This window comes from Mixophyes fleayi, chromosome 12, assembly GCF_038048845.1.
Source record: "Mixophyes fleayi isolate aMixFle1 chromosome 12, aMixFle1.hap1, whole genome shotgun sequence".
Taxonomy (NCBI): domain Eukaryota; kingdom Metazoa; phylum Chordata; class Amphibia; order Anura; family Limnodynastidae; genus Mixophyes; species Mixophyes fleayi.
In genome coordinates this window covers 78173208-78190931 of record NC_134413.1, presented here as the reverse complement: position 1 = coordinate 78190931, position 17724 = coordinate 78173208, and the positions used below count along the sequence as shown (strand labels likewise).

Here is a 17724-nt window from a genome sequence, read left to right as displayed (position 1 = left end):
TCTGTACGCTGGGTGTAATTCTCAGTATTTATTCCTAGTCTGTATGTATAGATAATTGCACAGTATCACTTCCCTCCCTCTGTACGCTGGGTGTAATTCTCAGTATTTATTCCTAGTCTGCATGTATATCTATCTATCTATATATATATATATATATAATTGCACAGTATCACTCCCCTAGCGCTGTACGCTGTAATTATCAGTATGTATAATTGCACAGTATCACTCTCCTCGCTCAGCTGCTGATTCATCACTAGATATTTTGCCGTCTCACCTCAGCCACTAGGCATACCTCCGAAGGACAGTCCCTCTTTTCTCCCAAGTTGTCCCTATTGCGGTATGATCTATAAATCTACACTAGTGAGTCTTTCACGCATCTTCCCTAAACCTTCCCTCATTGGCCATCTGAAACATTGGGAAATACGGGTAAGGCATGCTGGGACTTGTGGTTCCTCAGTCACTGTAGAGCCATACGCTACATACCTGTGACATGTAGGAACGTAGCACGGGTGATGATGTAGAAGAAAGCCGGGATCTCCAGGCGATATGAAGAGACAACGGACGTGCCAAGTTTTGGCTGACTGAGGTGTTTGTAGGTAAATAATGGGATCCCGCTCAATGAATGATGTGTGTTTTGGATTAAATTCACTTCTGAACAAACCACTTTTCCCCACACGGTGCCAGATTTCATTTACCCTTACCTGGTTCTCCTTTACCGTATCAGTCTAACTGAATACATAACGGCCCTTATAGCAGCTGCTTAAGTAACAATATACTGGACGAATGAACCTGTTTCTGTATTGACACAGTAAGAAGACAACAAGACAATGCTGGGGTGTAAAGAAGTTTATTGTGATTTACCTATAGGATCATCTCTACACGGTGCAAAATCTGCTCACAGTGTCTGCCCTGTGGACAGACGGGAGAGGGCTGATCGGAGAGAATGGTGGTCATGCTATCCTAAATAAAGTGCGTGACATTAGGGAGAGAGAGTAAGACCCTTGGGCGACGTCTTTGTAGCTGACCAAGGACTGGTCGCGCAAGTTGGACGCAGACAGTCGTCAAATTATTTAGAGTTAAGAAGAACAAAAAAAAAAAAAAAATCCTTGTGTCACTGATGGGAAATTGCAGATGGTCCCTAATCTGTACAAAGTGATCGTATCTACCCAACACTCAGAAACGCCAGCAGGCACGGATCTGCCACAGTTCAACCCGGACAGGTCAGCGTTTGGCTTCTGTTTCAAAACCTGCAGCAAATTCACGTGGTTTAATAATGGGGAAAAAAAGTCCAATCTGCCTCCACAACTAGCAGTTTGTTCAAAAGGACACTTGGGAAAAGTGGCTTCTATCACAAGAGAAAAAAAAATTGGTCCAAAATAACAATAAAATCCTGGTACATCCATAACAGCGGCAGGATTTTCAGCATTTAAGGAAGATACGAAGGGACATGGACGATACGGTAGATGATGGTGGACGTTCGGGTCATTGATGGACACTTGCTTATAGCAGATCATACACTCAACGTACAACCCCCTGGGAGGAATAATGGTGCATGTTCATTTGTGGGTGGGAGCACTAACGAAGGTGGTCCGTCCCATCCCTCTTTACAATGGGAAAAAGTAATTATTCCATACAAATCATAATTAAACACTGTATCGAATAATAATGGTATATGTAATATGATCATACCCCAAGCCTAATCCCTTAGCCTTCATTTTGACTAATGCCCCATATATGTGGATTCTACACCCGTAACGGAGACAGCCACTGTGTGGCTGGAGACAATATTAGGACTACACCCTTCACAGGGCAATAACGATATCACTCCATAACCACACCCGTGAGGTACTAAGCTGGCAGTGATTTGATAGGCTGCGTGCACTTATGCCGACAAAATGGCTACCTCGGTGACGTCACTAGTTCCTTTTGACCCGATAGGCTGCATATTCATTAACGTTGCTGGACCCACAAAAACAGCCCATCTCCCCGATACTTTGGTGCACTTTAAAGAGGCTTAAAATTTAGACAGCATGGTCCCCTTGTCTTCCTTTTAATACTACACCAGATAGTAGCGTCTTCCTACAATTTTAGGATGTTAGCCATCCAGCGATTTGGCTCGGGGATGGGCCGCTCTTTTAAACGGAACAGACTTACGCCCCCCCCCCCCCCCCCACGCTCAGCGCTTTCCCTGTAACGTGCCTTGAACTCCATGTAGTATGCTCTGTCCATTATATTATTAGGAATTGAAATACAATGTATTAATTAAACAGCAGCCCCATATGTACACCCTTTATTACATGTCATTTTATAATCCTGAAGCTCCCACCTCAGACGTCACGGATATCTAACCTGGACAGGAATACTGACGGATGTAACAATGAATAAATTCAAAGAAAAAGAAAAATGGGACAAAACATTTAAAAGAGGTAGCGATCTAATATCACTTTCACACGTCTATTAACCAAAATGACTTTTACTATTCATCTGTCCGACCTCTACCACCGAGTAACAGAATAGTAAACCGTGAGAAGTAAAAAAGAAACAAAAAAAACTGTAGCCCTTTAAATTTTGACGTCATCATGGCTGTGAATGAGTGATTGGACCCCGCTTTAGAATCAGTTATAGAACTTTTGTTTTCAGCCTAATCAATTATTTTTAAAGAGCTTAGAAATGGCCCTTTAAAATAGTTACTGTACTGATACAAAAAGCCAAAAAAGAGACAAGAAAGCCAGAGAGGGGGGGAGGGGTAGATTAGTGTTGAGAATCTCCCCCCCCGCCCCCGTTATTGGGTTTATATTACAAGGAAGAGTCACACGCTGTAAGTGCTTAGAAGAAAAAAACAAGGACCCGGAGACTTGTAGAAACTCAGCATAGGATAGGGCCGATTCAAAGCATCTGCCGTAGAGTGGGAGTAGGGGGAGGGTCTGTGCGGCGCCCCCTGGTGGACATACCCTGGATTCCATCGCCCAGCGTACAGGGCTATAGGAGGACGCAGTCCGAATCCTGCTTCTGCCGCGGCCTGCGTTCGGAGGGCGGACGTCCCGAAGTCTGAGGCCTCGCCTGGAGCAAAACACAAAAAACGTACAATTATTTTTACCAAAGAGGACACATAACAGCACATTGTTTTTCTACAGCCTCATGAGTGTTTATTTCAGCTTACGGTGCTAAAAACAGAAAGGAGGAATAAACAATGTACATTTTGATGTAAGCCTGCGACTTATCACACATCTGTATCAGCAAAACAATGAGTCAGACAGACGGTCGCAGGCATAAATACTGATCCATTTTTACTAGAACAAGTAAACAGCTAATGATCCCTGTGTTTACATCTAAAAACGGTCCCCTATGTTCCCTAGAGGACACCTTGGACCTCACCGGGGGCAAAATAAAGCCTCTAAAATCTGTTAAAATCCATGTAATAAGTCTCACAATTCCTGGGAACGTAACCCTGGCCACACGCGCATGGACTTATTCATTTTTAGGTCAACGACAGGACCGCCGGATGATCAGGTGACCAATTTTTATCATTTAATGAATCTATTAACAACTCCATCGTTCCAATTCAAGTGGTTCACGGAGAAACAAAAAGTACAGAAATGTGGATCTAACTATTGTTTCAAAACAATTTTGAGTTTACAAAATCACACAATGTACCAATCTTGTCCACCACAACAGTCTGACCGATTAATGTTCTGAATGAACAAACTCTCTGTACGAGCGGACTGACGCGTATAAGTTTAGCGCAGCTAGCAGGTGGTGACGGAGAGGGGCAGGAATGAAGGAGAGCCACTGCGCCTCTGTCAGTGATTTGTGTACGATATTTACACTGTAAGCAGCAAGATTACACACACTATGCTGACTCAATCTCTCCTGTAGATTAGTGGGAGATTTTTTCCTTACGCTTCAGCTATTTCTGGGCACCTATGTAATGCCTTACACAATGCAACGGATTAGATCACACTAAACAGAAGCAAGTGCCGCCTACCTTTCCTTCCTATCCTAGTCACACAAAGTACCAAAAAAGGTCCTGGACGACCTTACATGCGTACGGTCATTATTTTATTTTTATTTTTTTCACATGCCCACAATGAAGCTACAAATCGTTTTGCCAAAGACCAAACATGTACCATTCACAGACTGCATCAAAACAGCACCACCAAGTGGACAGCTTAGGAAATAGGAGGTTCTGTACATGTTCTTAGGCACGTAACTATGCTGGTCTTGCCCAACAGGATTTGGAGAAGGAGAAGAGATTTCAGCATAGTATGTTTGTTGAACGGAGCCGCAGACACCCCTGCCTGCCGGGCGGCAGGTATACGCTAGTTCTGTACAGTACGGATAGACTGGGAGATGCTTTACCTGCTGGGGCGACTGTGGGGGGGCCTGGGCTGGAGGCTGCTGCTGTTGTTGTTGCTGCTGCTGCTGATACTCCTCCTGCTGCAGTTGTTGCGCCAGCTCGAGGTCACTCATCGGCAGGGGCCCTTGTTGCTGTTGTTGCAGAGACAGAGCGATCATGTAATCCTGCGGGAGAACAAAGACGTCAGCCTGTAAGGACGCTGTATCGGTGGGTTCTCACACGCGCGCGGCCCGGCTCCCCACCTGATCCACCTGTCGCTGCTGCAGCTGCTGGGGGCTGCTGAAAGAGGCGTCCTTCTCCAGGTGCTGGGTCAGGTGGAAGTCGGAGTCGCAGAAACAGCTGTCCCCATCCACATTATGCAGGCTCTCCCAGATCACCTTTTCCTCCTGCAGGAAGCCCTGGTCGGTGACCAGCAGGTACAGGTGGCCCTGGAGAGAGATGAACCAATAGTATATTTATAAAACCCATCATCCCTGTTCAATCAAGTGCTGCCTTCAGAGCCTAGCTCCCGCCCTCCGCTGCTTGTGTTGTTTCAAAATACCGTAGAAATGCGTGGAGGATAGATTATACAAAAAGACTACATGCATATTTCTTCTATTCTTTTCCTAATCTTGTTTAGTCAGACTGTAATGGGTTATTTTTGTCCCATGTAAGCCTCCGTAGTGTGCATGTTTCCTTGATGTTTAGAGCATAGGTGCAAGTGTAGGACTATCATGGTACTATATATAACATATATACATCTGGTTATGTGACAGAGGTTAGGGAGAACGGAGCCGAACCTTGTGCTTTATAAGCGTGCTAAAGTGATTGTTCCGAAAGAAGACGTTAAGCTCCCCCTCCTTGACAGCGGCCATCAGTTCGCACAGCCCGTGATAGGTCAGCTGCGTGGCGGAGGATTCCAGGAACTGTTCCGCCAAGAGGCCTGCGAGATACAGACAGAAGATGACAGGCGATTGATTGCATACAGTGAATGAACGATCCTACACAGTCAACGACAACATTTTCTATACAAAAAGGAATTCAAAATATATCTCGGCTCCGTTCCTGCAGCTTGCCTAAAATTCAGGGGAGACCCCGTAGAGATCACTGCTTTCCAAAGCCATTTAAGATAACTCTTATGTCTGCTATACTACTTTGATAGGAAAGCGGTAGTTGGGGACAGTCACACCGGATGGCACATGAAACGGTGAATGTTAACACAACTCGTGAGCTCCCACCAAAACTGAATTGAGTTTTGTGTGGGAAATGAGGTGCTGTTAATAGACTGTAATATGAACATTTACCAGTAAAAGCGTTTTACCTTCGGTGACCAGATTGGGGTCACTGGAGTGCTTGCAGGTTATAATTTTTTCCACCAGTTGGTTATAGCTCAGTTTTCCAACAGCTTCGACAGTCTCGGCACTCTGCGGAAGAGACAAAATGTAGAACCAAAATGAATAAGAGTGGTGCGAAAAAAACCCACCTGGACAGCAGGCAGTGTAAAGGGCGCACAGCGCTCTAGAGGCGTTTTCTGTGGGTAGGATTTCACCTAGAGGGCAGTCTATTACCCGACGCATCTATGTCCACTAGAGAAACATCCTTGCAAGCAGGCATTCTCTCCTGTACAAGCATAGTGACACGTCTCTGTATTGACCATGTCCGTCAAGCTAGGGTTACGACAGTCATACCTGAGGATCCACCAGCCATCCGTGGTACAGTGGGATGTTGAGAAGGTCAAATACGATGCACTCCGGGGTGTACTCGAAGTCGGACACACCTGTGAATCGCACGTTCACATCCAGTCCTGTAGAGAGCTTGGGCAGTATGGTCATAGCATCGTTGACATTCTGCAAGTACGAGAGAAATATAGAAGAGAACGTTCACAATATGTCGCTATGGTGGCCATTTTAGGACAAACTGCAGCCATGCCAAAGAGTGACAAGTATAAAGCATTTGATTTAGCCATAGGTTGTGTTTGAGCAATACTTGCAGCTTCTCTGCTTCATGCCTTCTAACCGACTTTAGCCAGACACTATATTGCACACAATACAACCAGCAAGAGCCCCTGAGACATCAATGAAGGATTTGCGTACAGCACTGGGCCAAGAAGCAGATACAACTGCTGGAATTATCCCTTTCTTTCCTCTTTACAAAGCTAAAGCTTTCTTTTTACACTACCGGAATGCTGCTGAATCTGTCTCCTATCCCCCACTGGTATACAGGAGTTGCAAATGCTAAATAAAACATAAATCTTGTCTCAAGTTTTGTATATACTATTTGCATAAGATAAAAAGACAATCCATGGAGTATGGGGAGTTTTATTCCACGTTTACAGCTACTTACCTGCTGGAAGTTTAGCTGGAGGGCTTCAGAGTTTTCCTGCGGTTGGATAGACAATATGCAATCTCCTGTACAGAAACGGGAGAAAATCCATCCATAAGAAAAAGATAACACTTCTGGTAAGCTGTATGAATAGCTTATCTTATACAAGACACACCCGTTTGTTACATAGAATACTAATAAGTCACCAATGTGTCCTGTGGTCATATTAAGGCACATGGCCACAAGTGACTTCTGAAGTCACTATAATCTAAGCACTACAGGATGCTGGAACATTATAACATTTTGCATAAAGTCAAGAAATAGTTATCAAAAGAAAAAAAATAAAACAGAAAAGAATAGGCAAGTGAAGGGGTATAGAAGGACAACACGTGGGAAAGGTGTACTGAAGTGATCACCGGACAGAATAACTCATTTTTCACAATGACCAATCCTTGGCAGCCTGGCAGAGAACATAACGGGCGCTGGATACAGAACAATACCAGATCTGGTTTCTTTTGCTGGGATTTGTACAGACTGTTTGACTAAGAGGTGGTTTTAGTACAGGGGGAACGATCCTGTCGCCCAGCAGGGAAGTTTCCTGCACTCTGTTTATTAGGAGGTAGTCCGTGTATTCTTTTCTTATCGAGAGCTCAGGAAGCGCGACATTACAGGGAGGTTTATTTTGGCAACGTCAGGTGGCTTCGGAGTCCGGCTATTCTTACTATCCACTGAAGCAACACAGAGGAGCCTCAGGAGCGTGATCCTTGCTAACTACGTGCAGACATAGCTTGCTCCTGGTCAGTGCTCCCCGCTGGTCTAAATGCGGATATGGGGAAGGGGGAGTAGGGGGAAGGGGGCAATGAAGACTAAAGCTGGTCAGACACGGTAAATCAATCAATAGATTAAATACAGATGTTTGAATCGATCCCCAATATGATCCGAAAATATAGAAACATTTTAATTTAGTTGAATTATTTCTTTGAAGCGTGTGATTCTAGCCATGCAATAAAAGTGAAACGATGATATAATGCATGACAAAAAAAAAAAAAAAAAAAAAAAAAAAAATGACTATTAGAAAGAATTATTCGCTCTACACCAGTGTCTTACCGAGATGGGCCATCAGCTCCTCCGATGTGATCACTTCCTTCTGGGGTGGGAGTTTTACCTGTAATTATAAGACGCAGGTGATCACTAGCACCAATAGTCAGCTTATATTCAAAGCATTTCTAAAATGTTAAGCTGGGTACACATCTCTGCAACGATCGTGCAGATGACACTATTCACCACCGTTTGGTCCGATATTGCAGAAATGTGTACGCTCCCACAATCGTGTATTATCGTACCAAAGCACAACCTATCTGTTGATTTGGTTTAATAAACTTCCCAAAAATCACCATCAGCGATGGAATGATCTTGGGTAAATGTGGCAGTGTGTACGCACTCAGGACCAGCAGTGTAAGCAGATATCTGTAGAGTGTGCAGAGTCAGGGTCTTTTCTGCAGATGGTTATTAGAGATGAAGATCACAGATCTGAAGGTAAATCCCGTAGGTGTGTACACATGGATCGACATGATCATCGGGACTTTCAGTTGTGGGTAAAATCGTTATAGAAATCACATCTGAAGTAAGAATGTATAAGTGTGTTCCCAGCTTAAAATCAGGTTCAAAACGAGTCTCACACATATCTGCTGAATGTAAACATTGAGACTATAGACAAACTGGCTTTACCGCTCATCAAGAGGAATTCCAAAATGACACATGGAATATATAAACTCTGTGTATAGTGACCTCACCCATATGTTCACACTTTATACAAGACAATGGTCTTCACAGTGTAACGTATAAGCAGACAGCTTCAACCTAGCTGGCTCCTGTTAGTTGCTTGACACCATTAGTTTAGCGACCCTATATAAACAGTGCATCTTAAAAATTAGGTGTAACAACCCAACAACAGAACTTTGACGATATTCTGTCCGCAAATGCAAAATTGTGCATCAACAACTAAGTAGCTAATATTTAAAATGTTACTTATATTGAAGAACTAAACATAATATTTTGACAATAGTCGTTGATCGGTTTCCTGTTAATTGCTGATTTGCACTTGAACCAAGGTTAGCAAAGTTGACCGATTTAACAGTTTCCCCAAAACATAACTGAAAAGAACATTCAAAATATCCCAATCTTTCACTTGACATGCACGTACCTTCCAGCGCAGAAAGAGGATGTTCATGATGGCCAGCAAAGGGCACGGACCGTTCTCGCTCTGGGTGATGACTGGCGTCCTCTCTCCTTTCCAGTTTATCCACTTCACAAAGTAGTAGTCCGCCTCCACAGCCTCTTCCGGCGATTTGGACGCTCCAGCTTCCGACGCCTCTTCGCAAGGGCTGACGCTAGAGCTGGAAGATAGCAGGTTCTGAAGCGAGGGGTTTTCCGTTGCGGCGTTGTCTTCCGAAGGCTGGCTGCTCTCGGCCTGCTCGGACGACGTGGAGCATTCGTTAACTTTGCCGGAGTCCGTGACGGAGTGCGAGGTGCTGTCCTCCGCTTCTTTGTCGGACTGCGAGTCGCTAGGCCGGCTGTCGATGCTAGAGCCCTGATCGGACGTCTCCGGACTCCTCCCCGTGGTGGTATCAGACTCCATATCGCAGGACTTCTCCTGGCTCTCGGAATCCGTTTCCATCATTTTCTGGTCCGCATCCTCGGCATTCGCAGTTTCGGGCGCCACAAGTTTGTCTGGCTGCGAGGAGACGGCACTAACTTCTTCCCCCTGATCCATTTTGCATTCGTTTATCGTGGGTTCCATTAGTCCAGCAGTACTCAGTTACACAGACACGTCTTGTTAAAGCCTCTGGCTACTTAGAAATTCTCTATACATAAAAGTTATATAAAGTCGAAACAAAAATAAACCGACCAGAAAAGTCTAACGTCACAAAAAAGATATAAATATATTTTTAATTTACTCTTCAAAAAAATGCCCCAGATCAATGTTGGGTAATATTTTAAATTTAATAACAGTTTTCTACAACAATCTTAAATGACACCGAGTACCGGGGGGCAGAATACCCTCCCCGGTTTAATGGTTTATAATTTAGGGTGAAATAATAAAGGAGATTCTGGTTGCTTTGTGTGTTATATTTACACACTGCAGTCAGTAGGGGCTCAAAACATAAATACCATTAGAGAAAAACATTAAAAAGTAACCAATTTGTAATCGATAAATGGCAGCAAGACACTTAAATTAAAGATAAATTAATTTTTTCGAAAGTGGGAGATCACTGTAGGGATTTGGAAAAATACAAAAAATAGATTATAAAATGCATTTTCTTTAGCCAAAGTAGATCCCATCTGCTCTTTTCCTGCCGGGAACACTTGTAACTTTTAGCACTGATGGACTAATCTTGCGTTGTGGAAAGACGGACGTTTAAAATCGAAGTGCCCTGAAGTTCCTGCAGAGTGGAGAAATAAATTATTATTACGAATCCTCTTATAAGGGGTCTTTCAGACACACTATACTCGTACAATGATTATCCTACTATACTATAACGTGGAACCAAGCCTATCTGTCTGGGAGCTCTGAGAAGGTCTCTAAGAGAGGACTAAGCTAACTTTTCAAACCAAATCAGTGACCACTTATATGGGACGACGTTCTAAGAAATATGGCAGTGGGTAACCAACAACTTCTGACTAGTTTTCCGGTTAAACTGAACTGGAAAACGAATACCACCAATGTAGGGGGTGAAAGCTCCACTTTATATTGGGGTACACAAAGGATTGGTGTTAAATTATGGCAGGCTTTAGCAAAAGTACGTACCTTCAGCATTGCATGCAACCATCTCTGTCTGATTACAGTACAGGCAGAGGTGTGTAGCAATCTCGAATTGCACAACCAGCACTGACTTTACACAAGCAGCTTAAAGGGAGACCGACCCGTACATTTATCTTGCTGGATCTGTGTTGTTTGCAGGAAAATAAATGTGACAATCTAGTGTTTTATATTTGGTCAAACCCATCTGTGGGAGACCGGAGAGATTGTTTACACACGCACCGTAGAAGGCCTGTTCTCTCCCTTCCACCCTCCTCCAATATAAACAAATCGATGGTAATAAAAAGTACTTTTAGCTAGAGTTTGGAATGGAATGGAAACACATATAAGAAAAAGTCTTAGCTGGAAAACAAACAATGGTTTCTGGGAGTGGGAAGTGGCTGATAGCAAACACTGTATTATAAGGTAATGGCCAGTAGGGCACAGAGCAATGTCAAACAAGTCCAAATTAAAGAGATATATATATATATATATATATATATCACATACACACACATCACTTAGCCACAGCATTTTAACCACCTGCCTAATATTGTGTAGGTCCCCCTCCTGCCTCCAAAACAGCTCTGACTCGTCAAGGCATGGACTCCACAAGACCTATAAAGGTATCCTGTGGTATCTGGCACCAAGACGTTAGCAGCGGATCCTTTAAGTCCTGTAAGTTGCGAGGTGGGACCTCCATGGCTCGGACTTGTATTTCCAGCACATCCCACAGATGCTTTGATCGGATTGGGATCTGGGGAATTTGGAGGCCAAGTCAACACCTTGAACTCTTTGTCATGGTACTCAAACCATTCCTGAACAATGTTTGCAGTGTGGCAGAGCGCATTATCCTGCTGAAAGAGGTCACTGCTATCAGGGAATACCGTTGCCATGATGGGGTGTACTTGGTCTGCAACAATGCAGTTGGTGGTATGTGTCAGAGTAACAGTAACATGAATGCCAGAACCCAAGGATTCCCAGCAGAACATCACACTGTGTCTGCTGGCTTTCTTCCCATAGTGCATCCTGGTGCCATCTTTTCACCAGGTAAACGACGCACACGCAACCGGCCGCACACGCGATGTAAAAAACCTTAATTCGTCAGACCAGGCCACCTTCTTCCACTGCTCCATGGTTGAGTTCTGGAGCTCACGTGCCCACTGTAGGCACTTTCAGTGGTGGACAGGGGGTCACAATAAGTACTCTGATCGATCTGTGGCTACGCAGCAAACTGAGATGTACTGTCACCTTTCTATCATAGCCAGCAATAACTTTTGCAGCAATTTATGCTACAGTAGCTCTTCTGTGGGACTGGACCAGACGGGCTAGCCTGCGCATCAATGAGCCTTGGGCGCCCATGACCCTGTTGCCCGTTCACCAAGTGTCCTTCCTTGGAACACTTTTTGTAGGTACTAACCCCTGCATACCAGGAACACCCCACAAGACCTGTCATTTTGGAGATGCTCTGACCCAGTCATCTAGCCATCACAATTTGGCCTGCTTCCTACAAATCAACTTCAAGAGCTGACTGTTCACTTGCTGAATAATATATCCCAGCCTTTGACAGGTGCCATTGTAACCAGATAAAAATGTTATTCACTTCACTTGTCAGTGGTTTGAATGTTGTGGCCGATTAGTGTATATATATCCAAAACAGACTAAGCCTGATCCGGCACGAAAATCTACTTTGAGGCTGGTTCGACTTGCTGGGACTTTTAGTCCCATAACATCTGGGGAGACACAGATTGCCTCTGGCTGTGAGGACATCCTGTGACTTATAGTCCCACAAGTGGAGAGTCACAAGCAGCCGACCTCTGTACTACATCAGCCTTTACCCCAAGTGTATTGGTCCTATACAAGAGGTTACTTCATAAAGTAACCTGCACGTAGGACTTACATAACACAGTCTGAGCACAGTGACGGGGCATAATTCATGGCAATAATAACATAATTATTGCTGTAGTCACAGGAGCTCCCGATGTGTCAGACGTTACCTAACCTCCATCAAAGAGCCTGATAATGGCCCTGGAACTATCCAACTACAGGTACATTTTCCACACGTAGTAAGGTATCAAGTGTCAGCGTGACCCACAAATTGGTGGGTGGTAATGAGCTATGACTATATATAAGAAATGGTAAGATGGCCCTGATCCAATGAGCTTGCAATCTAATAGGCATGCACTTTATAGAGAAGAAACGGTTTTGCGGTAGGAATGAAGAGACATGGTGAGAATATAAACCACAACCATTGTCAAATGACACTTATGATGCTGAGGCCATTCCGTACTATAATATTATAACCCTCATGTAATAATATACAGGATGGGGATAAGAGGCTGGTACCTGTGCTGGGGGTAGTGTATATAGTGTATATATAATAATATACAGGATGGGGATAAGAGTCTGGTACCTGTGCTGGGAGTAATGTACATAGTATATATAATAATATACAGGATGGGGATAAGAGGCTGGTACCTGTGCTGGGGGTAGTGTATATAGTATACATAATAATATACAGGATGGGGATAAGAGGCTGGTACCTGTGCTGGGGGTAATGTATATAGTATATATAATAATATACAGGGTGGGGATAAGAGGCTGGTACCTGTGCTGGGGGTAATGTATATAGTATATATAATAATATACAGGATGGGGATAAGAGGCTTGTACCTGTGCTGGGGGTAATGTATATAGTATATATAATAATATACAGGATGGGGATAAGAGGCTGGTACCTGTGCTGGGGGTAATGTATATAGTATATATAATAATATACAGGATGGGGATAAGAGGCTGGTACCTGTGCTGGGGGTAATGTACATAGTATATATAATAATAAACAGGAAAGGGATAAGAGGCTGGTACCTGTGCTGGGGGTAATGTACATAGTATATATAATAATAAACAGGAAAGGGATAAGAGGCTGGTACCTGTGCTGGGGGTAATGTATATAGTATATATAATAATATACAGGATGGGGATAAGAGGCTGGTACCTGTGCTGGGGGTAGTGTATATAGTATATATAATAATATACAGGATGGGGATAAGAGGCTGGTACCTGTGCTGGGGGTAATGTATATAGTATATATAATAATATACAGGATGGGGATAAGAGGCTGGTACCTGTGCTGGGGGTAATGTATATAGTATATATAATAATATACAGGATGGGGATAAGAGGCTGGTACCTGTGCTGGGGTAGTGTATATAATATATATAATAATATACAGGATGGGGATAAGAGGCTGGTACCTGTGCTGGGGTAGTGTATATAATATATATAATAATATACAGGATGGGGATAAGAGGCTGGTACATGTGCTGGGGGTAATGTATATAGTATATATAATAACATACAGGATCGGGATAAGAAGCTGGTATCTGTGCTGGGGGTAATGTATATAGTATATATAATAATATACAGGAAAGGGATAAGAGGCTGGTACCTGTGCTGGGGGTAATGTATATAGTATATATAATAATATACAGGGTGGGGATAAGAGGCTGGTACCTGTGCTGGGGGTAATGTATATAGTATATATAATAATATACAGGGTGGGGATAAGGGGCTGGTACCTGTGCTGGGGGTAATGTATATAGTATATATAATAATATACAGGGTGGGGATAAGAGGCTGGTACCTGTGCTGGAGGTAATGTATATAGTATATATAATAATATACAGGGTGGGGATAAGAGGCTTGTACCTGTGCTGGGGGTAATGTATATAGTATATATAATAATATACAGGATGGGGATAAGAGGCTGGTACCTGTGCTGGGGGTAATGTATACAGTATATATATATATATATATATATATATATATATATTATACAGGATGGGGATATAATAGACACTATATAATAAGATATAACACACAGTGTAGACCTGCAGGAGGTCAGTACCTGTGCTGGGGCCACTCCCTCGCTGTCAGGGGCCCCTGTGGCTCCGCTCCTGGCCGGGTCCTGTGTTTATCCGGGTAAAGTTATTTTCTAGGCTGCAATCAACAAAGGTCTGTCAGCTGCCAGCTAGATGGGAGCCTGGGTGCCCGGATGTGCAGCGCTCTCACCCTGCAGCGGCCCCTACTGGCCGGGAGGAGTCAGTGCAGTCATGTGATTCTGTACACAAGCTCACACCCTGCACTGACTCATGTCTAATACAGTCTGTGGTCATCAGTAATAGGCTGTATCAGTGTTATTACCAAGCTGGTGTGACATTCCCTCCTGGGATGATAGTTTAGGTGCATCCATGCAGTTCCAGATAAATATATAATCTGCATACTGGATGTGCATTTATGGGGGCTGCACCCTAAAGGGCTCCTTTCCCAGTCTGCTGGCTTTTTACTGGGAGGATCAATTTTGAACATTATTGTGTCAAGATAACTGAATTTAGATGGATCAGTGAATGCAAATGCACCATTGTCTCCTTAGAAAATGTATATAAATGTTGGTGATTGTGCCAATGCAGCCTGGCAGGTTGGAATAAGCCAACATCTTTCTGAGTGTCCACTCTTGGGGCTAGATTTACTAAACTGCGGGTTTGAAAAAGTGGAGTTATTACCTATAGCAACCAATCAGATTCTAGTTATCATTTATTTAGTACATTCTACAAAATGACAGCTAGACTCTGATTGGGTGCTATAGGCACTTTTTCAAACCCACAGTTTAGTAAATAAACCCCTTGGAGTTTGCCAGGACCCTTTTCATGGATAATTCCATCCAAATATTAATATTTCACTACAAAAATAAATATCGACAACGCTATTATTTAATCGAACATAAATGTGTTATAAATGTGCAAAAAATTATTTATTTAGAGATATGATATGGGATATTGTTATTTTTAAGCTTTATTTATACAGCACCACCGAATAAAATTAAAAATAATACACGTAAAACACAAATGTTAACAAAACATCACTGTGACGTTCATGTGGTTCCCAGCCAAATACACAAAAATAAGATTTATCTGAATGCACTTGAGACTTTACTTAGTTCTACAACAGACGTATCTACTACAGTATATTTTATAGGAAGGGGTGCATCATTCCTTAAGCTACATGTGTGGTAGTTTGATTACAAAGAAGGTAAAAAAAAATATTATTTTAACGCCCATTGTGCTAAATTATGGTTTGGTACCATATTTTAAATTTAATTATGTATTTTCTTGTTTTAATGAAAGAAAGGAGGTTGAGGGAGGTGCTGGGATGAGGTCATGGATTTGTCTAAATGGGGTCAATTTGAATGCGAAAGAAGTTAGCAGTGAAGGAGAGAAGATGTAAGTATTGTCCAGACGTAGTATATGGACAAATGTAAAGTATATTATCGTTGTCAGTCTCTGGCATGGATGACGAAAGTCCTAACGCGGCCATTGTACTGGAATATATATTTTATCTTAGATGACAAGCAGAGGTTGGCAAAAATAGGGATCACAGCTGTTTATACAAGTAATCACAGTACTCATATATTATATTTGTATATCTTGTTTATGTTTGGTATGTGGTTTTTGCAACCTTATATTTGGGCTGGGTGGCTACAGTGCCCCATATAGACCAAACTTACATATACTATGACTGCACCTCAAATACTGTATTACATATAGATGCTAATTCTGTTTCGTTATAACACTACATAATGACAAGAGCTCCCATCTGTCCCAATATTCCCAGGACATTCCCGTTTTTCCCATTCAAAATCTTAATCTCAGTTATTTTTAATCCTTCGGACTACTGTCATACCCAAATAAATTGCATAAGTGCGAATAGGTTCCTATAACTGTTTTACCTTATTGGGGACCTATAAGGTAATAAGGGGTGGATTTTATGGCCCTGAGCAAACTTCAGGTCCCATTGGTGCCCAAAGTTTCCATTCAATCTGTAGGAGCCGTAATAATGACTCACATAGCAGATACTAATAATGAGACACAGGCAGATAATAATACATTTAGTTTCCGAGCCCAATACAAGGTTCTAAACATTTCTCCCTATGCCCCTAATTTTCAGTATTGGAGAAAATAAAAAAGCAGGCAATGCATGCTATTTAGGAAACTAGACTATCGCGTTAAATGAGTGCGGTCAATGACCACTTTAACTCAAGCCTTGAATGCACAATAGTTTCCAGGAGGTGGCGCCATAGAGCAAAACATTTCATGTTTTTCATTTATTTACTAATTTACAGTTAGTGGTCCAAAAAATATGCTAAGAATTACATTGTAAAGCTGATAAATGATTCCCATGGGCGGAACACGTGCCGGGTTGTACGTCATAGATGATGTTACAAACCCGGAAGCTTAGAGCCGACAAGCGGCGTCTAGCCGCATAGATTGTGTCTGCTTACTAAATTAATTTGTATTATTGTGCTTTAGCATACATGAGAATCTAAGGGACAACAATAGCAACGTGTCAATATAGTTGGATCTAATTAGGATTAACAGGGAACAGGATTCTATTGGAACGAACAGGGATTTCTTTAATGAGTATATACTGTGGACAGAGGATAGAACATCACAGGGAACATCTACATCTCTTTCCCTATAACTACATACAAATTGAATATGATATGGGGAATTAATCAAAATATATATGGATCCCTCTGAATGACCAATAATGATGGATTAGTAAATATAGAAAGTTTGACCCCACTTTTGGAACCTTTGATATAATAATGGAAAGAGAGGCCATAAGCCGAACGTATTTAAAATGATGCGTTTGTATCTTTCAAACACTCAACCCTCACGGAGTTAAGTCTTCAGAAGCTTATAGCCAATATCAGCCCAGGGGAGTGTCCATTCTTCCTCTATATAAGATTCCAACCCCTGGGAGTAGTCCTGCTTTCCTGTTATTCTGATATCGGGAGGATCGTGTTCAACAAAGTGTAAGGAATTACTTTGACATTTGCACCTCCGACCACTAGAGGTCTCTGTATTTGCAAACTTGCCCTTAGATTTGCCCTTATCCAAGATGGACAGTTTGGAATCAAAGAGAAACCATCTTGGATCCTGTTTCCTGTTTGGGCCTATAAATGGCACTTCCTGGTTCAGACATGTGCTTGAGTATTCTGCTTGTTCAGCTCCTGCTACTCGCTGGATATCTACTCGGCTATTGGGCTTCAGATAATACCACCAGTATCGTTATACAAAGGCTTAGAATCTGTGGAATTGTTTTTACCTTTGTCATTTTGTTTATATATATTCACCGTCTGTCAATTGTTTTCTACCCGTAATCCCGTCATCCCTGAGTTTTCCCCACGTCAACCATCCACATT

At 42.6% G+C, this 17724-nt stretch overlaps 2 protein-coding genes across 4 annotated transcripts in view; one reads left to right on the top strand and one right to left on the bottom strand.

The window, feature by feature from the left end:
* The window catches only part of PRUNE1 (prune exopolyphosphatase 1), a 260920-nt gene that overhangs the window by 190008 nt on the left and 53188 nt on the right, over window positions 1-17724 (top strand). The window lies entirely within an intron of this gene.
* On the bottom strand, window positions 832-14524 carry MINDY1 (MINDY lysine 48 deubiquitinase 1). 2 transcript variants are annotated; one of them, XM_075192767.1, is made up of 10 exons: window positions 14368-14524; window positions 8862-10101; window positions 7766-7823; window positions 6680-6744; window positions 6025-6183; window positions 5658-5760; window positions 5137-5279; window positions 4600-4785; window positions 4360-4521; window positions 832-3060 (listed from the first exon to the last, which is right to left on the bottom strand). In XM_075192767.1, exons 2-10 carry the CDS (start codon window positions 9456-9458, stop codon window positions 2980-2982), a joined length of 1554 nt encoding a protein of 517 aa, XP_075048868.1. In that variant the 5' UTR covers window positions 9459-10101; window positions 14368-14524; the 3' UTR covers window positions 832-2979. The 2 variants fall into 2 exon arrangements, with proteins under 2 accessions (XP_075048868.1, XP_075048869.1); XM_075192768.1 differs by having other exon boundaries at window positions 4609-4785; window positions 14368-14523.

Excerpts from the sequence above, each read along its gene's own strand:
- MINDY1 (XM_075192767.1), bottom strand. The coding sequence starts at position 9,458 with ATGGAACCCACGATAAACGAATGCAAAATGGATCAGGGGGAAGAAGTT. Across the intron at positions 7,824-8,861 it reads TCCTCTTTCTGCGCTGGAAG|GTAAAACTCCCACCCCAGAA; the intron begins GTACGTGCATGT and ends TTATAATTACAG. Across the intron at positions 4,786-5,136 it reads GCACGCTTATAAAGCACAAG|GGCCACCTGTACCTGCTGGT; the intron begins GTTCGGCTCCGT and ends ATCTCTCTCCAG.